Source organism: Emydura macquarii, unplaced genomic scaffold, assembly GCF_026122565.2.
Source record: "Emydura macquarii macquarii isolate MOO-44397 ecotype Brisbane River unplaced genomic scaffold, CSIRO-AGI_Emac_v2 contig_2473, whole genome shotgun sequence".
Lineage (NCBI taxonomy): Eukaryota > Metazoa > Chordata > Testudines > Chelidae > Emydura > Emydura macquarii.
This window is the reverse complement of record NW_027132610.1, coordinates 13,281,931-13,307,314: the sequence shown is the minus strand read 5'-3', so window position 1 is coordinate 13,307,314 and position 25,384 is coordinate 13,281,931. Positions and strand designations below refer to the sequence as shown.

The window sequence follows — 25,384 nt, the reverse complement described above, 5'->3', positions numbered from 1 at the left end:
CTGAATATCAACACCAATGAAAGACCATTAAAGATGAAAAGCAATGGACACTTGGAAAGAAACAGTTTGTGTTTCACCCAGGCCCACAAGGAGACAACATAATTGGAAAGTTTCTGATAAATCAGATAAGCTACCTTTTTTTACTATCTATCTCAACTTGAAAGGCTATTATGGAAGAAATTTTTTCTTTAGAGTCCAGTCTTCCACAGCTATAGCAGTTAGCCACGTAGCAGTGCAGAATAGCCATTGCTTCATGGAAAGTTCTCTCTCCATCCATCTCACTGGTAGTCATCTGAGGTTAAATCAGTAAAGACAGCCAATTTAATTTTGTTCCCAATGGACACACACCACCTCACTGCTAGCTGCTTTTCTTTTTTGACAGGTTTCAGTCAGTTCATTTTCATAGATTTCTGGCTTAGTAGCTCAGCATAAAACTATGCCATTAGAGATGCTGTTTGAGGTCCTTCAAATAAATTCCCTTTACCTCCGCTGAGCACACTTCAACTTTTGAAAATAAAACTTTTTTCCCCCTATATACAAAATTATAAAATGTAGAGGGATTTGGGTTGTTTATGCATGTCATCTCACTTGATGCAGATTTAGTAATTACAATAAACACTACAATACACTGGCACTATTCAACTCAAAGTCAAGTACTTCAAAGCAATTAATATACTCATATAAATCAAAAGTTAGAAACCTGACAAGCTTCACATTAAGTATTTCTTCATGTCCACAATCATCATACGGCAAATCTATCATGCTTTAATTTATTTTTATTATTATTTATATTGTTATGAGCTAGGTGAAACCTTGTTAAGGATTGAGTTAAAATATCATTCACAGGATCTGTAAAATGTGCAGTGGTGATTGACACTGGCTCCAACATATCACTTATTATTAGACCAGAAATGCTAAAAATTCTAGGGAATCCAAAACTGAATCACCCATCTGGTCTCAAAGGGCATCAGTGATTTGGCAAAGGCTCATGTCCAAAACCTGTGAAAATTGGGTTTGAAGACTGGACCTTTGGGTGGCTAAAATAGCAGATGAGTTCATAATTGGTTTGGATTTTATTACGGCTAATATTTGTGAAGTCAGTGCCAGGGAAGGTGTCCTACAAATTCAGTCTGTGGAAATTCCCATTAAAGATATGGTCCAAGTGAAAAAAATGTTTTGTGGGAATTGGTTTGTATTGAGCAAGTGGTTCTGCCCCCCGCAGCAGAAACCATAATAACAGCTATATATTATGATAGCTTTCTAGAAAAGGGAAAGATGGGGATTGGTTGAAACCTGTTTTGAGACTCAGAGTGCCATGGGAATCTTAGCTGCTAAAACCTTTGTGGATCTGAAGCAAGAACTGATCCTTGTTTATTTGCTAAATGATTCTGACAAGCAGCAAACATTTAAAAAGGGAAACCATTTTGGTGGTCATCAGGGTGTGATTTAGCATCTTCAGAGTTGAAAAAGGCTCTTGGGATTGCGGCTGTGTTCACCTCTCCATGTTTCAAAACACCATTCCTAGTGGACACGGATGCTAATGCTTAGTTTGGGGAACATAATTTCAGCTTGGTTTTCCCCTTGCCCCAAAACTGAGAATGTAGCTCTGGAAGTTGAAGCTAAAAAAATTGTTAGAGGGAATTTAAATGGAATGGGCAAGGTCTGACTCAGCTAGTGAATTCTACAGAGTCAACAGGCATTTCTCAGGGGCTGATTAAAAGGGGTCCTCTCCTTGGTGGCTGAAAGAAAATCCATGGAGAAAAAAAGACCCAAAGTGATCTGGGTGGGAATAAAGTTATTTTATGTTGATGATGTGAAACTATTCAGACAAAAGACACTATATATGTAAATAGTTCAATGTATATAATTTGTAATTCATTAAATTATTTATTTTCTTTTCCGTTTGGGACAGGTATTTTGTTTTCCTATTATAGGCCTCATCAGGATGATTAGCAAAGCTGAGCTGGGGGGTGTTGTTAAGAGCCAGGTGATACTTCATTATAGGCTGAGTTAAAACATCATTCAAACTGATGTGACCTGAAATGCCCTTCACTTAAAAAAAGAGAGAGTTAAGGGGCCACACCTAAAACAAAGCCTAACAGAATCTGACCAGAAACTAGCATCATGTAGGCGGGGCTATCCACTGGGTATTATGACCAGGGATGTGTGGGTGTTTGTGAGAGAACACACAAACCGGGAACAGATAAGAACAGAGGGAGAGGCAGAGGCAAAGGGCAACAAAGCCAAGCAGAAGCCAGTGAGCACAGTGTGACCCTGGAAAAAGCTAGAGAGAGCTTTCAGGTCTATAAGTTAAAGAGGCTTGCAATCCTGCAAACTAAGAAACTTCTCTTGTTTTTTGGTTCCTCCTGAGTTTAGAGAAGCAGGATTTTGTACATACCTTGTAAATACCAAGACTGCATCAAAGACATACCTATCACCAATTTCTCCTCCTAACTGCAACAACCCCAGAGCCCTGAACTTTGACTAGCTGCTAAGGTCAAAAAGGGGCAACACTATAGTATATGAGTCACTATGGCTAAATTAAAGCCTTTGCATAGGAAAGGGATTCAGCTTTCTGTAGGTTGGGCTTAAGAGAGATCAAATTCACTTCTGAATTTTTTGCTTCCTGTGTGCGTGCGTGCGTGCATTTCTTTGCAGCTCCCCATCCTTGGAACAAACTTGATTTAGTAAATCTTTAAAATAGATTCTATTAATCTTAAAATTAATCTTTTCTAGACATCAGGTTAATGGATTTAGAAAAAAACCCACAACAACAAACAAGCAGGCAGGCAAGCAAACAAAGAACACCAAAACCTTTTCCCCTCCCAAATTTGAGAGGAGCAAAAAGGGGAAAAAATAATTGCTAAAAATCTAGAATGAATAAATATGCACATGCTATATAATGAAAGAAACAAATGAAATTGTTTACTATTGGAAATTATAAGTAAGAAAAATTTTTTTACACCAGTGTATTAGTATAGTATACACAAAGTAGTTTTAAAAACAGATTGTTTGTAGTCTCAAATTCACCAATAACGTGCATATTCTTGTGTGTCTTTTCCTGGTTCTCCTAATAATCCAACCAATTAAATAATTTGTCACATAATGTTTCAGAATATCCCAGCAATATTGAATGCATAACCCACATTTATGGCATAAGGCAGTTTATTCCTGAAGCTGCAACAATCATTAGATTCTGATGTTCATCTATTTTATTGAACTACCCGCAGGGAGTTTTATGGGAATACTATCATGTCAAGGTCACAGGATTAAGTGAGCAGCGATGACAGTAAACAAGCCTTTTCTGTATATTCTAAAGGGTTTAACCGAGTTACTTAAAATGCCATAAACATAAATAGTCTTCTATCTCTACAATGCATCCATGACAGATGACTTCAAAATACAGCACTCCTGGGCAATGGAGCTTTACAATCTAACCAACAGCCTTTATTATTGACGAAAGGTATCAATATACTGAAGATCACAAAGATCAAGAGATGGTTGCTGTCTAATTCATACTTAGACGTGTGTGTGTGTGTATAAGTAAACAATATTTGTTTATACTGTAAACCACTCTGTGAACAGATACTAATATAGACAAGAAGAAAGCTTGTACTGCTTACATTAAATTCACATAAAAAAATAACAGCTCTAATTAAATTTGTACCTGGAAACAAATCTATACAAACCAATTAAAATAAATAATACTTTTCATACTTCAACATCTTCCAATCAAATATCTGTGTTATACTGACTGAAAGAATTTAATCTCAACACCCCTCAGAAGTGTAACAGACACTAGTATATCTGTTTTATCAAAGAGAAAATTGGCATAAATAAGTAAAGTGATCTGTTTAAAGTCATATGAAATCAGAGGCAGAGATGGAAATCTTCTGAATCTTAGTCCTAGGTTTAACCTCTAGACCATTCTACCATACTACATAAAATATATTCAAAATAAACCTGGCTAAACTTAGCCTCTTTACTCTATTCCCATTTATAGATATGAAAGGCATAAGCAGTGACCTCAAATTATTTTGGGAGAACACAATCAGACAAATAAATTATAAAAATGTTTCAAATGAAAAAAGTAAAGAACATGATCAAATGCCTCAAAGCAGCCCTGAAAGATTTCCTCACCAGCTTAATAATGTGGCATTTCCAATGATTCCAACAAAAATGCCTGAAGTCTGCCAAAGAGCCAGATGTTACTGTTTGAAAAATATTTTCTATAGCTTGGTATTTGGATACCATAATCAGCATCCAAATAAAGAAAGAATGATAGAATGTGACAGTGCTACCACAACCCTAGGCACCTCTTACAAATGTGAAATTTCTTAAGCTTTATATATTTCCATGTGCTAAATAACTATGAGGATAATGCCGTGTTTAAATAAATCCATTTTAAATCCTAGAATAAATGAAAATTTGCATTTCTGCAGAGGCTGCCTGCTTTTAAGACCTCCTTTTTTTAGATTTCCCCAATTTATGATTCTTGTTTATCCACATTCCTTCCCTCATCTACTGAGCAGTATATGGAGAATATGGGGAACTTGTCTGTATTGTACAAAGTGCTTACTGGGTGGCTACTGATAAGGCAAAGACGACAAGGAAGAAATAGAGAAATGGTCCGGTACCACCTAGATATATGAAGTTAATTCTTTAAATCCTCTCAGACAGACATCTTACCTATCTCAATGCTTTGGTTTGTTAAAATGAATCCTACCCTGGGTTAAAATCTTAAATTGCCCAAAGGGGACATACCAGATACCTTGCTTGCCTACTTAAGGAAAAATGCATCCTTTTCCAGACCTCCTGATTGGTTTCTACGAAGTTTTGTTGTGGGGGGAAAGGGAGAAAGAAAAGAGCATCTGCGAGAAAAACAATTGCAAGATACTTAACTCCCAGTGCAAATGTGAGCAAATCGGACCAAGCTGCAGATTGGAAAGGAACTAGGAGGCAGCAATGGAAAGAGGCAGGCGGCTTTGATGAAGTCCTAGTGATGTCTAGAGAGCTTCACTGATATGATGGAAGCTGGACTGCTGCACATGCTTCTTCCTGTTGCTGGACTGAAGGAGGAGCAGAGCTCCTGCTTAACATGTTAAGCATGAACCTTGACCTTTCTGCTGGCAGAGTTGTTTGATACTCTGAAATATTCTATGAGGACCTAGTTTTTCCTTACATGTCAGAGGCTTCTCCTGACTCTTTGAACTGTCAAGGGCTAATATTCTTTTCTTTATCTGCCACCTTCCACATGTTTGGAAAGGAAAAGAACTATCTTGTAACTAGCTATTTTGCCACAGAGTAAACCTTGAGATTCCCAAATTTCTGCTATAATGAAAAATATTGGTAATCAGATGTATAAATTCAGTGATAGAAAGATTTAGATTTGTTGTTGTTGTTATTGTTATAGATAAAGGCAGAGATCTAACATAAATTGTCCACTGATGCCTCCAAGGAGGGTACAGGCGCAGTCCTCTTAAAGCTGTATGGAGAAAACTGGAGAACAGTGGCTTATGGGGTATGGGTATTAACCAAAAAAACGGTCTCAGTAAACTCAAATAGAGAAGGAGGCTTTGGCTACAGTGCTAGTCACTAGATATGTCAATCTGATTAAAAAAACCTATCCAGTCTCAAATGAAATATGAACTGTGATTATCAGCAGCAGTTCAGGATGAAAACCCACAGAAAATGATTGCACAGAGTGGCCAGCACAGCATGTTCCCAGCCCATATCACCAATTCAAGATAGTATTCTCAGTACAAATGGGATTTTGTTTAAAGGCACCAGAATGGCAATCCCTAATGTGTTACAGTAAAGTATGTTGAAAAGGATTGAGAAATGTCTCACCTGATATTTTTTTTTCTGTAAACAGCTTCTCAGAATTAATTACTCATGGACTAATGCCCCTCACCTGTATTTGGTGGCTCTCCAATGTTGTGGCTGGAGGCTAAAAGACTTAAGTTCAGCCTTTCAGCTCAGTCCACTAGAAGAATTCTAACACAGTTGTAGAAACACTCCAGCAACCAATTATCAATATTAAGACAACTTGATATAATGTATTAAATTAATCTTAAAACAATATACGTCTGCATCTTCCTTTATAGAAAATTTTCAATTGATATTTCTGTTATATACTCATTGGAAATAGCCATCAGTGAATCCCTGAAGTAGAGAGGAAAAGGACAAAGTTTAATTATTATAGTGGAATAATTGGCACATATGGAAGTTCACCCCCATATAAAGCAAGAGCTAAAACTAAGAAGTTATGTGGGAAGCAACCCAAGATAATCTTGCTACCAAAGGATGCCTTTGCAAAGAAATGGTAACTTACTTTGCAAATCTCCCTGAGATGAGACTCATACATTTTTTCCCCTCAGTGCCTTCAGGCACTTCTGTGAATAGTTTCCCAGATGTCTAGCATGCCAGGTGATGCAGCATTTTTATGTCTTGCTTGCAGCAACTTTGAGGCCCTAAAGCCTTGGCATTTTGGATACAATGATGTGAACAGAGTACTAATGGTGTATTTATTCCACGTGCTTGAGATATATCTTTAGAACTCTAGGAATGCCAATTTATGTCACAAGTTCCAGAGGGGTAGCCGTGTTAGTCAGTATACAGCAAAAACAGCGAGAGTCCTGTAGCATTTTAAAGACTAACACATTTAATTTCTGCAGGCATAAGTTTTCATGGGGGCTGCAACACATCTGACGAAGTGGGTTGCAGCCCACGAAAGCTTATGCCTGCAGAAATTAAATTTGTTAGTCTTTAAAGAGCTACAGGACTCTCGCTGTCTTTTTATTTATGTCACAATCTTCCAAGGGTTAAAACAAAATGATTGGAGAACTCTCTCTCTGGCATAGTAGAAAAGAGAACCTACTTTGAACAGAAAAGGTTTTGGGAGTTATAAGAATAACCTTCTCCTCATGAGAAAAGCAGTGTGATTCTCATAAGGCTATGGGAACTAATTCTAAAATGTGCCTTTCTTAGGTGATTAGAAAGGTCAGGCTTGTCTAATTTGTTAATGTGATTAAATTTAGCACCTGATACTCAAATTGGAGGGTCCAAAGTGCTAGGCTACAAAGATGCTGCCTTGGCTAGTACCCACATTTTTATGGTGCTGGGTTGTAAGACGTCAACCAAACCTCTTGGAGACACTCTAGTGTAGCGAAGATCACCGGAACTTTGGGATTACTAAAATATTTGTATCACAACAACATCTAGAGGTCAGGGCCCCGTTGTGCTCAACACTGCACAAAGAGGCAGTTTCTCTGTCTCATTTAGCTTTCAGTTTCCCCTCACACTGTAAATGTGACCAAATAAATGAATGAAATAACCTGGTTGATTTCTGTTTGGATGCCAAACTGTATCAGAGACTAATGGAGAATCCATTCTGAACTACACTTCATCTTCCGATGCACAGGCTGTTAACTGTAAATGTTCCCAGTCTGAATGAAGACGTCCCTGATTCAAGAGGTCTGGTAGTTTCTGCAGACACAGTGTTAGCTATCTAACACATCTAATGTGCCTTCTGGGCCAATGGTGGACTAGGAGAGAACTTCAGCTCTCCCTCTTCTCTGTATCCTTTATGTGAACTGTCTTAAAAGGCAGCAGATTCTTCTCTACCCAGGATATTATTTCCACTGCCATGGACAAGCTTTGACCTCTGGTTATTCCCTGGTTTCAGAAAAGACAAACACTCATGTCACAATCATAAGCCAACCCCTAATGGGAAATAAGAGTAGAGTGCCTCTGAGTACCATAATTGTCCACTACATGGTTTCTTGCATCTTACACTGATGCAGCTGGTACTGCTCATGATTATAAGACAGGATACTGTACTCGATGGACCATTGGTCCCATGTTTCTGGGTTGTTGGGTTTTTTTAAGAGGCATTGAAATCAACTGAAAGGATGTGTATGATGAGATTTTGGAAATTTGTCTTCCAAGTATGCTTGCTTCTATAGTGAATATGCAATGGTCTAGAGTGAAAATTTGGTTGACTTTCAGCTTGTTCTTTGAACCTACCTGCCCACAAAGCAACATTGGATGTTACCTAAGAATGACACCAAGCTTTGTATTGCATCTAGTGCATGGTTCTTCTCTATCCAGGATATTATTTCCACTGTCATGGACAAGCTTTGACCTCTGACAAGCTTTGACACCTGTTTTCAGGTGTATCTTGAGACTCCTACCCAGGGGATGAAGTTAATGCATGGCACCAGCAATCCTAGCCATTGGAAATACCAGGTTACTGATGATCTTTCAGGAAAGGATTGATGCAATGAAGTTTCGGATCTTTGCAAATCTTTACCATTATGGTAAAACTACAGCCAAAGCCATGTCTGTTTTGATCTCAGGTGAAGAATTCTCTGCACTGAGATCAAAAGCACCTCTTGAAGCTTCTCTGCAATCTCAGCTAGTAATTTCTCTAATATTTTCCCCCCAATAGCACTTTACTGGAAAGTCTGGATGCAGAACATATCCGTTTAGGATCAGTGATGATATTCATGGGTGTAACATGGCTTCCTTGAAGCCACCAAATTGGAATCTATTGCTTGTCACAAATCACATCCCGGGTTTGGCCAAGACAGAGCCAGAGATGTCTCACTCCAAACAAGGATCAAGCCTCTAGACAACGAGATATTTGTTTGCCCCAAAGTAGGCTTTGGTCTGAAACTATACAGCTGAGGCTTTGAAATTGCTAAGCAATGTGTCATTGTGGCCTATGTGGATTTTGGGAAGGAAGTCCTCTTCTGAAAAATGTGACTATATCTGACTGGTGGAGTTACTGCTATACCAACCTCAGGCTGCCAAAATGTCTTAAATTTCTTTGTTTATATAATATTTTTGAAGTTTAACGTTTGGTTTAATCAGATGTCCTCATCTGGATCTTATGATACTCTCAAAGGAGGCATCAATAGGAAAACATGTATCTAATACTACTTGAAGAGAAAGATATTTTGTTAATATTAATGAGTTCCTTACAAGCCACTGATTGATATCCTGTCCAGGAAAAGTCTTGTAGGTGGTGGTGGACTTTTGTATGTCTGCGCGATTTATGTATAGTACTTCTTCCCCTGGCTGTTTACAGGGGGAAAATAATCCACTATTCATCCTGGCATGGGGACCACACAACAGAGGAGAGGTACTGGTATACATATCTTGATCGTGGAAGTAGCTTGCTAGATGTCCCTGGGAGGCAGGGCTGCCTGTCTGCGCTCTCAGGCTGTTTAGGACCCAAGTAAGTACTGTAAAAGCAATCCAGTACTCGATAGGGCTTTACTCTGGAAATCAGGAGAATGAGATTTTTCACTTTCCATCCTGCAATCCACGAAGGTGCAGCTTCATGGGGAGTGGTACCCTCACGTGTGTCTGTTCTGAACAGATTGCTTGAAGTGTTCCTACTGCTTCAATGCAGAGCAAGCTTGTGGACTGGGGAATGGGTGGAGAGAGAGAGACTCACTCCCACTTTTCAGAGTCTGAGCCCCTTTCCCTGGTAGAGCACAATTTTATGGCTGATGATCAAAAGGCACAATTCCCATTCAGCTGCTGTCTGAAATCTGAGCCCCCTTTCCCTGGCAGTGCGGGGTCCTTTGGGCTGAAAGTCAGACAGATTCAATTTTGAGTAGACTGCAGCTTGAGGCCAGGTTGTAGAGGAGGAACATACTTCTCTGCATGCCCAGACATGCTGCAGAATCAGGGGAATGGGGGTAAGCATGATACCAAGCTCTGCAAGAAAAACTGTGTGTAGGAAAAAAGGCCCAGAAATCACTCCATCGTGGAGGGAAGGGGGAGGGGAGGAAGAAAAGGAGGAGATTTAATCCCTGATTTTCATCCCAGTTGCTCATTAACAACATTAATTGCTGCTTTGTGATGGACGTTCTTGCTTTTGCCTTTTTGGGAGTCTCTGGGATTTACGGAATTTACCCTTGAGTATCTTGAGAATCCCCTGATTCATGATGAGAGGAAAGGGAGCTGTGTAGGAACCCTGCTTCTCAGTCCGGAGAGCAGAGGACCCACTTGAGCATCAGGCGTGGGGGAGGAGACTGAACACTTTCACTGTTTCTCGCCCTCCAGCCCAGGTCTGCTGCAAGACTTACCCCCTGAGCTGGTCAGACAGCTTCTTCCTCATCCTTAGACTATCCTCTGAAGATCCTGATTGGGTGTTCTGGTGTTAGAGAGGTGGCTCCTCAGGGTAGGAGGAGACCAACATGCTAGTCTGACACTGAGCCTTGGGCCCTATCAGTATGAAGGTTGGCAGGCTGGCAAAGGCCCAGCATGATTCACCCTCTGTAGAGACTGTAAATGCTGTTTCACATAGGGACCACCACTTTGATTTAAGCCAGGTGTTTGCAGGACAGCTCTACTATGCCTGAGGGGGGCAGAGTCATCTGGCAGGGAGAAGATTCAGGTAGTTGAAACCACCGTGCTGCTATTTACCCAATCAGGGATGGAGGAGAAGGATTATATGACAACTGCACAAAAATGAATAAAAATAAAGGTTTTAAAACACAAAATGGTTGAAAGAAACCAAACTGCCAAACTTGTTCCACTGATGGAGGCAGAAAATCTGGTGGCCTGGGCTGAAAGGCAAAGCTTAGTGTCAGAGCCTCCAGCAACAACACTGGATCACCTCCAAATATCATGTTTAATGAATGAGGAGAGTAGCTGTGCAACAGAAACATGGTCATGTAGGGACGGAAAAAATCTAACAGAAGGGGGCAAGGTATGTTTTAATACTGGCTTTAAATCAACAGTGATGTGGAGGAAGCTATTATGGCTAGTCATATAAGCCAAAGTCAAGTGAAAGAGCCCATATTAGTAGCATACGAAAAAACTATGTACTCATTCTATATTATTAGTCTCACTTTCCTGAAACAGCCTTACTAGACGATAATAACTTAGCTAAAGGTGATTGTGCATGTCAAATTTATTTTTTGGCAGACACAGTATACCTGGCATATTAATGTGTGACAATGGGCTGCAATCTAGTGGGCATGAATTTAAGCAGTCTGCGGTGATGTTTAGGCTTGTAACTGCTAGTCTCCATTATACCCAATCCAACAGGTTGGTTGGAAATTGTGTTAAAATAACAACTACTGAAAAAGACTGAAAGTCAAACTCTGATCTGTACTTAGCACTGTTAAATTACAGTGCAGCACAGTGAAACATGGTTTGTCACCTGCAGACATTTTGTTTAACAGAAAACTAAGAACTACAATGCCTGTAATGGTAGATCCTGATGTTACTGGAACTGGGGATTTGCAGAAGTATAAAGAGACAGACACAGCTAAAATAAAAAAGCAGTGGGGTCCCAGGATCTGCTCTCAGTTCATGAATATGATGCAGCATGCATCTATGATGGAAATCAATTATTGCAAATAGTGGTGTCATATGAAATTGCCCAGTGTTATCAGGTTGTGACCTCAGATGAACATATATCATGGATGAACAGCTGATACTTTCTCCAACTTCCAAAAGGGAGGGCAATAAGGGACACTGAATTTGCCTTTCTGCTGGAGAAAGTCTCAGTTAGACAACAATCACAATAGGTTAAGACAAATAAGACCCAGGATGCAACACTGCCAGAACAAATGGGTTCACCACTTCCTGATAGCAGAAGATAGCAGTACTGATAGTTCAAGGGTGACCTACAAGTCCAAGTGACAGTACAAGGTGCCTCTGAGATTAATTGAACATTGTTATTAAATTTAATTAGTAGGTTGTTTCTAAATAGTTGGAATTTTGTGTTATATTAATTTTGTTTGTTACGTGTATTACTCAGTTTTGGGCTGGAAAGGATGAGGTATCTTTAAATCAGTTAGCTTCCCAGATTGGAAGTCTGGAGAATAACAGTTGCTGCTGAAGCCTTTAATGCAGAGGCAGCTGGGAAACCGTGTCACTAAATAAAGATGGTTTCTTTCAAATACCTTAGGGCTCAAGCTGAACCCTATACCATTGACAACAGCAGAGACTCTCTATTACTTGCTTCCTCACTCCTACCAAAGGAGTAGTGGAAGAACACTCACGATGTTGAATATCCCTCATCCAAACGATGAATGATCTTTTGATAATTAACACAGGATGGAGCACTCCTTTTGTCATATGAATTAAAGCTGACCTATTGAGTTGTCTGTTAATTAAGGGGCGGGTGGTATAAATTCTGTGTTAATCGCAGCCAGTAGCAATGAGACTAAGCCTGTTGCTGCAAAGATGAATATCTTGAGCAAAAACAGTCTGAGGACTGTGAAACTAAAGGTCCCCATCAAATCTAGGCCTGAGATATCCATATTCAGCATCAGCAGTCTTCAGCATAATGCAGAAAAATGACATACCAAGCAAAGCAAGACGTTCACTAAGAGTTTACAGAGGGATCTTTTTAAACCTAAGAATTCCTAGGGAATAAAATTATCTGAGGTTCCAGAGATGTCACTTGTCCTATAACACCAAATGAACCAAGTATATCAAAAGGAGACATGGAAATGTATGATGCCAGTAGATCAAATATCCTGAGGCACAATCTGGTGACAACTAAAGTATTTAGCTGAAACAAGGAGCTGTGTAATAACCCTACAAAATTTAGAGATTCTCTTTAGACAAGCACCAAAAATTCAGAAGATGTTGAGAATGAAGGAATTAGCATTCTGGAAGGAAGATCAAAATAAACTAAGAAATACTGGACCTGCAATGATTGATGCACATGTGATATATGCTGATCTCTTATTTTTATGATGAGAATTCTCCAACTCCAGTAAATAAAAAAGTGTGTCTATCTTTTGCCACGGTAGAAACTGCCTTGAAACTAAAACTCTGGATCTTTCCTCAAAAAGACTTCAAGTTCTTGGCTTGAATCTCTGTGGTTAGGTCCAAGTTATGCAACCCAAAATAGTAAGTTCCTGTAACTGGAATAGTCACTGAATTACCTGCAAAATCTGTATCACATATGTTTCATAAAAGCCAAGAGATCCATGACGGCTGGATCTGGCTGCAGAACTCTTTCCTCTGATCTGCAGCTCCCTCTACAACTAACAATACACCACATACGGCTCCCTGCTCAAGTTAGAAGGGCTGGGAAGAAGCTGTAGCTGAAGTGGGTGGAGCTGAAGAGGGAGCTTGAGCAGATTTGGACACTGGCACCTCAGTATGCCTGTCTCTTGCTTTGGCAGCCGGTGGTGACAGTGCCAGAATGCCCCAGAGTCTGGGCTGAAGGGAGGCTTCTTCCATGACAAGCCTCTGCCCCCCTTTTTGTGTTCCAGTCCCTCTTCTTGTGAACTGAAAATCTCTGGCTCAGAGGAGATTTCTTTCCAGCCTCTCCCCCATGCTTCTGCAACAGCCAAGTTCCTCAGGTTTAAAGAAGTGGTTCTCTCCCTCAGCTTTTCCCCTTCCAGTGAACAAGGGCAGAGGGGGAATGCCCCAGGGATACGTGTGCATGCGCGAGAGAGAGAGAGAAAGACAGCAGACTTGGGGAGATGTGCAACCCTACTATTGCATTAATGGACTGAAGAAGAGAGGTTTCAGAAATGCATCGATTCTTTTAAAATGACAGTAATTGTCTATTTGCATTATTTAACTCTGATCTCTAGAGAGGCACATTCTGCAGCCACAGAGGACTGTAAAATTAGCCTCATGCCAGAGACTGTTTTACTCCCATAACCCCTAAGAGAAAAGGGAATGTGGCCCTCACCACAGAACAAGTTTGACAGTCCTGTCTAACAGCATTAATGATGAATAGGTTTCTGGTATTCAAGACTACCAAAGGTGGGTGTAAACAGAAAAAAAGCCTAAATCCAATTTGTGTATGTATCATTTAGTAAAGTCTGTTAAATCTAGGTAGAGGTCAGCTTCAAAACAATTGACTTTAGGAGGATCAATCAAAATGAACCTTTTAAAAAAAAAAATTAAAAAATGGCTACTTTCTCATTATTGCAACCCCCCTGAGAACACCAAACAGCTACTTTCAAAATGCCTGTGATGGTTATTTAATGTCAACATTTAGACTTTAACGAACCTAAACTCTTCATATATAACTCTGGATCATCCAGGATGCACACACCTGAAAGTCAATGTTACCACACCTGAGGAAAAGGAGTAAATTTTTTTTAAAGCAACAAGTGGAAGGTACAATAAAACACTTCGATTCTTTTTTTAAGAAAAATATACTACTTTGTGGCAGGGAAATTTAGAGAAAAACCAAATAAATGCTATTTATTCATGACCTAACAATATTTTCTTTTTGACGCAAGGGAGTTTGTCAATATGTCAATCAGAAAGGAAACAAAATCATTTTGCCTGTACTAAAAATGAAGTTAAAAAACATCTATTTGTGAAGTGGAAAAAAGATTAAATGGATAGTTAAATGTTACTTACAGCATTTAAGCAACTGTAAATAATACCATGTAAAGGATTTCCAAAAATATATTCTTACCTCACATAGCTAAAGCAGAAAGGTATTGTTGAATAAATTAGTTCTCCGACCAGTTTCAAAGCTTATGTATTGGTTGGTATATGTGCAGCGCTAGGTTGTATAATCCTTACCCATGCTCATGGGAATTTATTCACTCTAGTGGAGTAGTCAAGTAAGTGCTTAATAATCTAAGTTGCCTACAGTAAGAAGCTATGCAAATGGTAATCTGAACTGCAATTCACTTCTGATTTTATGGCTACTTTTAATGCTAATCATTGTCTCCTCTTTATAGAATGCAATTAGCATAACTGAAATTTTCATGCGGTATATTATTGAGTTTATCCATACAAAATTATTCTTGTTTTTCAGACCTTTTTTCTTGGCTTTCCTTATCCTGTTCTTTGGAAGTCTTGTCCTTTCTGAATCTAAGATAGTAGTCATTCATTTTATAATGTAGTTCACATTTTTTTCTGGTCCTCATGGTACTTACAGTATTCAACCTCACTCTGGGTTCCATTATAAAAAAAACAAAACAAACAGCTAACACTTTGGCATCCCGAGAGTAAGCATATCAACTATTGGTGATTGGTTTCTACAAAGATAGTATATGCAGGGGTACAAAAACCGTGAAAAGGTAAAGCAAGTAGAATGTATTATATTGGATTCCAAACTCAATAAAACTTCTGTCTATTTTTCACTTGTGGCACACTCCATGAAACCAGATCTTACTTTTTATACCAAAAACATTTGTGCTAAAGACCCCTAAAATAGTCTAAAATAAATTAGACATGTGTTATACATAATAAACAAAAGGTTAGCTGGGTTCTAGAGAATCCAGGCTTCCAGGAACCATACTCACTCCCTAAAAGAAATTCCTTATTCATCTGTATGCCAAACCCCTTGGATCTTACATAAGTTTTATGGTGGGGAACCAGTGGCCTGGTTTCTTTCACATGTTCCTTCTTGGTGCAATTGGCTACTCCCTCTATAGCGTCTGGGTGCTCATTCAAACCCAAAAGATCTTCAGGAAATATATTTTTCATTGTGCATTGGGATCTGGGAAAAACCTTTGCAGTTAGAAATGCTACACTGACCACAGAAGTCTAGACATCCCATAAACCATACTATGGTAGCTAAAAACCCCTGAGTATTCCCTAGCAACTGTGTGTTTGAAATACCTGTGGCTGCTAGGGTGTATATTAGTGGAGCTCTTGCTAACATGTAAAGACTTATGGAGCGTTCTATGCCGCTGCAGTCACTATACCAGCACTGGCAGTGGAACATTTCCCCTTTTTTGCTGCCATACTGGGAGGTGTCAAGCCCCTCCTGGTCCCCCCAGTGACTATTATGGATTTGAGGCACGGGCAGAGGACCTGGTAAGTCTAAAGCTATAGATTTGGAGAACAGCCACTTATTCCCCCTGAAAACCCAGGCGAAGAGCTATCTGCCCTCCAGAGGAAATGGCAGATCACCAATCACTCCCCAGAAAACAATTGTCCCGGGGCTTGAGGAGATGGTAGCCTAGGGCTGTGCGAAGAGCATCAGCTCAGTCTATAACCTCATCAACTTGAGTTGGTGTTCACAGAACACAACAGAATTAAAACCCACCTGATTTTGAGCAGGTTTAAGGTTCTAGGTAAACATTTCTCACAGATTTAGTTTCAGCTAATGATATTACATATGAATGGCCATATTAGGTCAGACCAATGATCAATCTAGCCCACGATCCTGTCTGCTGACAGTGGCCACTGCCAGAAGCTTCAGAGGAAATGAACGGAACAGGACAATTTATTGAGTGATCCATCCTGAAGTCCAGTCTAAGTTTCTGACAGTCCAAGGTGTAGGGACCCTGAGCATGTTAGCTAACAGCCATTCATGAACCTATACTCCACACATTTATTTAATTCTTTTTTAAATCAAGTTATACTTTTACTCTTCAGAATATCTCCTGGCAACGAGTGCCACAGGTTGACTGCATTGTGTGAAGGACTTCCTTATGTTTCTTTTAAACCTACTGCCTATTCATTTCATTGGTTGACCCCTGGTTCCTGCGTTATGTGAAGAAGTAAATAACACTTCCCTACTCACCTTCTCCACATCATTCATGATTTTATAGACCTCTATCATATCCCCCCAGTTGTCTTTTTCCATATTGGTCTTTTTAATCTCTCTGCAAATTGACATTGTTCCATACCCTTAATAATTTTTGTTGCCCTTCTCTGTACCTTTTCCAATTCTATTTTTTTTTTTGATGGGCAACCAGAACTGCATGCAGTATTCTAGGTGTGGGCATACAATGAATTTATATAGTGATATTATGATAATTTTCTGTCTTTTTATCTATCCCTTTCCTAACACTTCCTAGCATTCTGTTAGTTCTTTTGATTGCCACTGAACATTCAGCAGATATTTTCAGAGAACTATCCATGATGACTCCAAGATCTCTTTCTTGCGAGGTAACAGCTAATTCAAAATACATCATTTGTACGGGATTATTTTTTCCAATGTGCATTACTTTGCACTCATCAACACTTAATTTCATCTGCTATTTTGTTGTCCAGTCACCCAGTTTTGTGAGAGCCCTTTGTAATTCTTTGCAGTCAGATTTGAACTTAACTCTCTTGAGTAATTTTTTATTGTTTGCTAGTTTTGTCACCTCATTGTTTACTCCCTTTTCCAGATTATTTATGGATATGTTGAACAGCACTGGTCTGAATACAGATCCTGGGGGGGACCTTGCTATTTACCACTCTCCACTGTGTAAACTGACCATTTATTACCACCCTTTTGTTTCCAGTCTTTTAACCAATTACTGATGCATGAGAGAAGCTTCCCTCTTATCCCATGAATGCTTACTTTGCTTAAGAGCCTTTGGTGAGGGACCTTGTCAAAGGCTTTCTGAAAGGCCAAGTACACTGCATCAACTTGGTCACCCTTGTCCACATGCTTGTTGATGCCCTTAAGAATTCCTCAAAGCACATTTTCCCTGCATAAAAGCAGTTTTGACTCTTCTCCAACATATCGTGTTCATCTCTGTGTCTGATAATTCTGTTTTTTATTAGAGTTTCAATCAGTTTGCCTGGTACTGAGGTTAGGCTTACTAGCCTGAAATTGCTAGGATTGTCCTTGGAATCTTTTTTTAAAAAATGTGTCACATTAGCTATCCTTCAGCCATCTGGTAAAAAGGCTGACTTAAGTAATAGGTTATATACCACAATTAGTAGCTCTGTAATTTCTTGTGTTCCTTCAGAACTCTTGCGTGAACAATATTTGGTCCTGGTGACTTACTGATGTTTAATTTATCAATTCTGTTCCAAAACCTCCTATACTGACACTTCAATCTGGGACAGTTCCTCAGATTTGTCACTTAAAAAGAATGGCTCTGGGGTAAGAATCTCCCTCACATCCTTTGCAGTGATGAGCGATGCAAAGAATTCACTTATGACTATCCACTATGGACTGGAGCTGGTTTTGATCAATCACATCACAAACTTTTAAATGCCATTTTATAACTGCCACCAAAACATCTCTGATATTAAACCATGAAGACTGAATTTCTATTCTTTAAATCACGTTTAAAATTCTACCACTTTCCAAACAGTGATTTTAAAGGAAACCAAGATTGATAAGCTCAAAATCACATCATTTTTTAAAAAAATATATAAACTGCCCTATGCTGTTCTCAGTAAAATCAGCATTTCTAGGTAAATAGGAAGTATCTTCCCATTCACAGAAATATCAAGTCTAAATAGACTACAACATCCATTTTTAGACTTCTTACTTGCACTTGTTGTGTTGATTCCTCACTTACATACTTGAAAATAAATGGTACACATGCAAACGTGACAATAGAGTGTGAACAATATACACAGTATTTATCAGAAACCTTAATATTTATTGATACATAATGTTCGTTATACATCTAATCTAATGAGGCTTAACTTTAAGTCCCTATATAGTGGAACCTCATTTACTATATTGTCAAGTAAAGTACAGATAATTTAGTACTATAATATTTTGAACCAATTTTTCAAAATATACCTGCAGAAGTGAGCATGCACTTTTGCTCATGCCCAACTTGTGCATGAGATATGCTTAGGTATACATGTGCATATAGAGTTTGGCTGCACACACTAGGCCTGGACCTTTATGTTTGTCTGTGAGGATAAAGATTTACCAGTGTATTGTATCAATGTAGATGTTGATTATTTAATACAGAAATGGTCTAATAAAGAGGGAATCAGGTGAGCTAGGCTCTATTCTTTGTTCTACCACTGACCTTGTGTGTGCCTCCTCCCAGCCTCATCACTCTTATCCACTCACACTAATCTCTTTGGGACTAGGATTGTCTCTCACTACTTGTTTGTATAGCAACTAGCCCAAAAGGGCCCTGATCTTGGTTGGACCCTCTAGGCCCTACTATAATATAAATATTGCTACATGATGATCAACTAACGTAAGTATTTACAAATTATTTAAATTAAATGTTAATAAAATACTGTGTAGATGGGCTATGGAGGGCATTGCATCTGCACATCATATACTTGAAGGGGAATCTCCACACAGGAAGACCCTTTAGAAAAAAATACAGATATAAAGGAGACAAAAGTTCTTTTGAAATGATTCCCACCATCAGAACGTCCAACTTTCAATTACAGAGAAATGGCTGTTTTGTTTTAAATTTTGAAACCAATGTTTATAATTATACATTCATGATTACAGCTTACCTGTGAGAGACTGCTCCCCAAGCACCATGTTTGTTTGTTAGGATATTGAGTATCTTCTGTTTCAGCTGATTGGCTGTAACATGATCTCGATGTTTAGCAGCACTGATAAGATGGTCACACATCTTTTCCTCCTCTCTTCTATCAGCAGCGTATTGAGCACACTGTGACTAAAAATTAAAAAATATATATATTTAGTGAATAGTAAATGGAATAATTTAGGGAGTTTCTAATACTTCCTTAGGAGTGATTTTCATGCATCTAAATTCTCCTTTCTACCTACATCTTAGTCACCTTTGTTCTCACTAAAATCAGCATTTCTAGATAAATAGGACGCACCTTACCATTAATAGAAATATAAAGTCTAAATAAAAACACTACATACATTTTTACACTCCTTACTTGCATCGGTTGTGTTGATTCCTCCATTACATACTCCGGGGGGAAAAAAGAGCATTAACACAATGTTAAGGTTTAGAAATTAAGCAATCAAAAGTGAGGAAATGCAGAATTACAATGAAAACACACTTAACTCTGCCCTTGTGCTTATGCCTTAAAATATGGCCTCTTCTGAGATCATTATAAATTATTTGCCAATTAATACCTTATACAATACACTATAGTTCGGAATTTCTTATTCAATATTGCATATAGAAAGCTACAGCACTGTACCAGACAGACTAAGCTTGGTTTTTAAGTCTCTTCTTTAAGAGATCTACAAAATAAGATCTTAATAGTTCAGAAGCTCAGTAGTTTTATAATTATGGATTTAAAAGTGGAACTCTATCACTCTTGAAATTAAATGTTTATTTCCTAATCTCCATATTTTACAATATGGAAAATATGCCACAAGTTACATACAAGCAAAAACAGCTGAGAAAGTGAAAATGGGTAAAAAATACAAAACAAAACACCAACCTACCAAACAAACAAATAAAAACGATCACAAATACTTGAAACTGAAAACAAAGCTAAGAATAATTATTTGATCATGTTGCCTTCAAAATCCATCTCTCAAAGAATTTTGATAGTTACTGCTATTTCCACTACAGATTGGGAAGTAGATTCCATGTTGAAACACTTAACTTTAGTTTGTATCTTCTAATACCTTTGTTCTCTTTGTATCACATGGAATTATACATTTCTCTACATTATCATCAAAAAGAGATGGAGTTCAAATTCTCAATGCTTCTTTTATTAGGAATCTGTTTGAAAATTCTAAACAGAGCAAATGGGTCTATGGCAATTAAAAACAATAGCACAGTTTTCTTACAGAGATATATTGTAAAAAATGACATTATTATCATAAATTTAGAATAAATTGTGTTGGTTATTTAATGTGTGTATGTGCAATTATCATTTCCCAATAAAATTCTACCTTTTGAATTAGGTGTTAAGCTTATGCATTTTGTAACAATTCATTGTTTCCCATTTTAGATCAAAATCAACCAAGATTTAATGCTACCTAAAGAAAGTACTATATAATATTTATTATACCACCAGTTACAATTAAGCTAACATTGTACTGGAGGGATTTTAGTGCATTTCATGAATTCAGGGGTGCATACTTCTACACACTACTGTATTTATTATAGATCATTGCAGTACTTGGTAAGACTTTTACTACATACTCCATCTACTATATTTAAAACTATTACTGAAAGTCACCTATTTCAGACAGGAATTACATTAATTTTAAGGGGTTAATTCATTTTTCAATTTATCTTCATGTACAGGGAAGCACCAATTAGTACAATGATCTGCCTCAGTAATGAGGTTAATATTTCACCAGCTCATTGGACAGTAAAATTAAATTTTCATTTTTCTTCCTGAACAATTACAGAGGCTAACAAAATGAATGTTAACTGTGAAGCAATCATTCTAGAAAAACTTGACTTCTCTCAATAACAACCATAGCCAAAGACAAAATTCACTATTGTTAACTTTACACACCCTTATGCTCACATCTACAAACTCAAATGCACCCATACCATGTCACTATGTAACTTTAATCAATTAGTTGCATCAATGATGACACAATTGAAGGTTGAGAAGTAAAAGTGAGATTACTTGACTGGTAAAATAACCATTCACTTTTTTTTTTCTGCAGTGAACAATGATTAAAATTCTCAGAATAATCAGAATATCTACAGAATAAATATATTAAAAGATTGTTTAATAAAATAAAACTGACATAATTTAAAATGCCATAGATGGTAAAAATATTCACAATTGTCATCTTTTAAGCAGGATTCATGCTAATATGGTATGATACCTATGTAACATTATTACAACACCAATATGTAAAACACCGAGAGGCCTGTGGCACCTTAAAGACTAACAAATTTATTTGGGCATAAGCTTTAAACACTGTAAAACACTGTTTCAGTCTCCAAGCACCATCTTATTTTAGGTATATCTAAGATTCAGATGTGATATATGATTACATTTGTTAATTTTTTATTTTAATTACTTACAGATTTGATCTTGCTCCCCTCAAACATATTTCTGAGCTTTTTTTTTTACAAGACAATAAGTATAATGAAAATGTTTATATCTGAGAAATGTCCTGGCTTCCTTACTAGAAAGTAAGATTGACTTAAGGCAGTTTCTTTAGGGAATTTAGTTAATATTCTAAATCTTATTTGCTAACAGAAGCGGGAAGTTAATTGAATTTTCTCATTTTGTCTCGAGTTCTGACAGATCTTATACCTCAACATATTCTTCAAAGAGCAGATAACTCAATCTTCTATTGTCATCTTAGGTTACTGCATGATGCCTTGATAAATATCAAATGTTATTTATTGTTGAGGCAATATAAAACTTCACTCTGACATACACTTAATTGTAAATGTGATTTTATCTAAGCTCAAAATATCCAGTATATGTTTGGTAATAAAGTTGTTGCAATCCCATCTGACAAGTGTCTGCTGTTTGGCCTGACAAAATGAAGTAAAGGTTATATGTATTCAAAATGACAACAAATATCTCTGTGTCCTATATTTTTCTGCTAGGTCGAAGAGCACAAGAACTAGTACATCAAAGCGTAGGTTTTAGAGAGCTGCTTCGATGAGATAAAAACCTCATCAAAACTGAGATTACTGGCTTCTATGTCTTGCCACAAGGTGCTTGTTGGCATTCGCTGACAGATGAATATGTTGATACACCTATTTATTATCGTCAAGGCTATCAAATCAATCTATCGTAATTCTAATGTCACACCACCCAAATGTTAAAACATGTTTGTGCATTATTTTATATATGCATATATATACATAAAGATATGCACATAGGGAAAAATAGGAATAATAAAAAATATTTATGTTGAAATACCATAGATAAGAAATTTATTGTCTGATAAAACCATGTCAAACAAAGAAATTTTTAACATTGTTCTATCAAAAGATCTCAAATATATCAAGAAAGATATTTGAACAGGAACATGAGAAATTCCAAGTAAACAAAAAGGGGAAAAAAAGTTCAAGCATTCATTTAAATACATGTTTTTTAACATAGCTTTTAGTATATGTATTTTGCTACAAATCACTTTCAAACACTATAGCTGGGGTCATATGCTACAATCCTTAGTGAAGAAATAAATGATTCACTACATACTACTTCTGTTAGTAACAGTTATTCACATTAGTAAGGATTACAGGATCCAGCTTCTGCTTTTCATCTTCCAAAATTAAAGACAATAGACATTTCAAATATTATCCCATCTCCAGTAGTTAATGATTCTCATTATCTTAGCAAGTAGTAAAGATGCTTAATATCATCTTCCAATTTATAAGCTATATCAGGTAAATAAGAATCAAAAGTACTAGAAAGCATTGGCATTGGTAGTGAAAATACCATACTATTTATAGAAAATCTATATTTATTATTTTTCATGAAGCACCTCAAGTGCAAGTCTTTAGATTTATTTTACAGAAAACTCACAATCTGTTGATACAATCAAGTAAAAATAATTACACGATTAAATGTTATTTGTATTACTACATGCAATACTATCAGAAAAGTTCTTTGTGAACCTTAAAGATCTCCCATATCAACTTAGTAGGCAATCTGATTAAGGAGTTTCTTCTTCAAGCTGTAAATATTTTCATGCATTTCAGTGAAGGGATGTGAAGATAAACTAGTTCCTTGTGTTTGACATTTAACCAAACCTTTTAAAATCTGGCTTTGAAATGCCTTTAATATAAATTTCTCTCTCTTTAAAAAAAAAAAATCTTTATTGTATGAGGTTGATGATGATGGCGATCACTTGTGAACAAGTAAGATTGTCTTCCAGGGATCTCAGTAGTGTGTCCGCAGGTGTATGAGATTGCAGTCTAAGTGATGGCTGAGTGAAAAAAGAAAAGCAGGAATTCATAAAGTCTTGAGCTTACCTCAAATTCTGCATGTTTGTGTACATCTTCAGCTCTTTGTCGGTTCAAAATAAACTCTGCCTCATTTGCAACACGCACTATGTGGTCTTTCATTGCATGACATAATAATCTAAATCAAAATAAAACAACACTTGAAATCCATCTTCATACATGGGCTCTCTTCATATAAAATATGTCAATAATTTGCCTTAGAATGGAAAAAGTTAAACAGTAATCAAATGTAATATAATTGTTAAATTAGTTTACATTAATAATTTAACATTTTCAGAAGAGTTCATTATAATTTCAGATATCTGTGAAAGCGCAGAGAAAACACTACAATGAGAGTGGCCTTATGCAGTGAGTTTAGTATCAAATGCTAACTAATTAAAGGAAATGTTGCTTATGGAAATGTTGTATTTTTGACCTGCTTATAGTGACACTTCAACCACATACATTGCATGAATACAGGAACATTTTTATTGGAACAACTGTTTAACTGTTACTGGCATTACACATAGCTAACCAAAATTTGAATGCCCACAGTGCGTAAAAGATGCAATGCCTTTTTATTTTTATTGATAACAGCAGCAAAAATCAAACAAACAAACAAAATTGCAAATGATTTAACAGGAACTATTTAAATACACCATTATTAAAAATATCAGTATTGTCAACCCCAAATATCCAAAAATCACGAGGCTCCCCCCACAAAATGAGATTCTTAATAAATAAATTATTTTGGATTTTTTTCCAATTTACTTTTCCTTTGTGAACCTTTTGGGTGAACTCAGGTAATATTTTAAGCTTCCCTCTGCATCCAAGAGGACTAGAAACTTACATTTTACAAAATATGAAAGCTGAGATTAAACTAAAACAGATTTTCTCATAATCAGAGGTTTCCAGTAGCTGGGTTTTAAGAAAAACATTACGAGACATGATAAAATTGCAAGAATTGGCAACACTACATGACATAATTGAAAAAACTAGATTGAGGGCACGTTTTAAAAAATGACTATGCTCTCTCTCCCCCCACTATTCTTAGGACAGGCTCTCTGGGTAGAAATTTCAAAAGTGCTCAGTGTTGGCCTAATTTTGCTTCCATTGAAGACAATAAGAGTTTTGCATATTTGTACTATGGGACTTAGGTGCCTTAACATTTTTGAAAATCTCATTAAGCACCTATTTGTATCATTAGGTGCCTGAATATCTTAAAAATCTATCCCTGAGTGAACAAAGAGCAGTGAGATTTATTCATTGTTATTACTACATTAGTATTCTTTAAATTTATAAAAAGGAGGATGTGTCTCAGTTTTGTGAGACTCCTGGAGAGGGAAACAGGCTCAAGGCAACTGCTTCTGGGGATAGGTCAGGGGTACCTTACTAGAGATTTTTCTGCAAAATGTATTTAAAGTTTGTTGCCATCTTTATTCAAGGAAACAGGATTTGTGTACAGTTTATAAATAAAGAAATTACACTATGAAAATACTTTACATGGTGTCACAGATTTCTGTTCCAAACAGGAAACTGGCCCATAAAACCCCAAAATATACTTCCATTCAGCATCAACATCATCATCATCACTATCTTGGCTGAATTAAATCAAAGTCTGCTATCTCTTTTCCAATGCCAAATTCATGCAGACACTGTGGATTTCATTCAGTTATTCTGGCTAGGTCAGATGATGGAGATGAAGAGCAGTGTATCATCATCATCATATTAAATACACTGTAACAACTCCTCACTAACCTAACCATCATCCTCATATACAACTTGAACAAGAGAGATGACAATGTATGGGAGTCCTCTCAGGTGCATCATTTGCTACGGGCCAGCTGCCCCTCCCACTCTAGACTTTCCATAGCTCCTTGCTAGCCGGGGCT

At 37.3% G+C, this 25,384-nt stretch overlaps 1 protein-coding gene across 9 annotated transcripts in view; it reads right to left on the bottom strand.

The window, feature by feature from the left end:
• NBEA (neurobeachin) overlaps nucleotides 1–25,384 on the bottom strand; it is a 748,678-nt gene that overhangs the window by 317,723 nt on the left and 405,571 nt on the right. For all 9 annotated transcript variants that reach the window (XM_067562991.1, XM_067562985.1, XM_067562986.1 and 6 more), the window contains 2 exons: nucleotides 23,523–23,631; nucleotides 19,135–19,301 (listed from right to left, as the gene is read on the bottom strand). In XM_067562991.1, coding sequence (XP_067419092.1) covers nucleotides 19,135–19,301; nucleotides 23,523–23,631 — 276 coding nt within the window. The remainder of the gene's footprint in view (nucleotides 1–19,134; nucleotides 19,302–23,522; nucleotides 23,632–25,384) is intronic.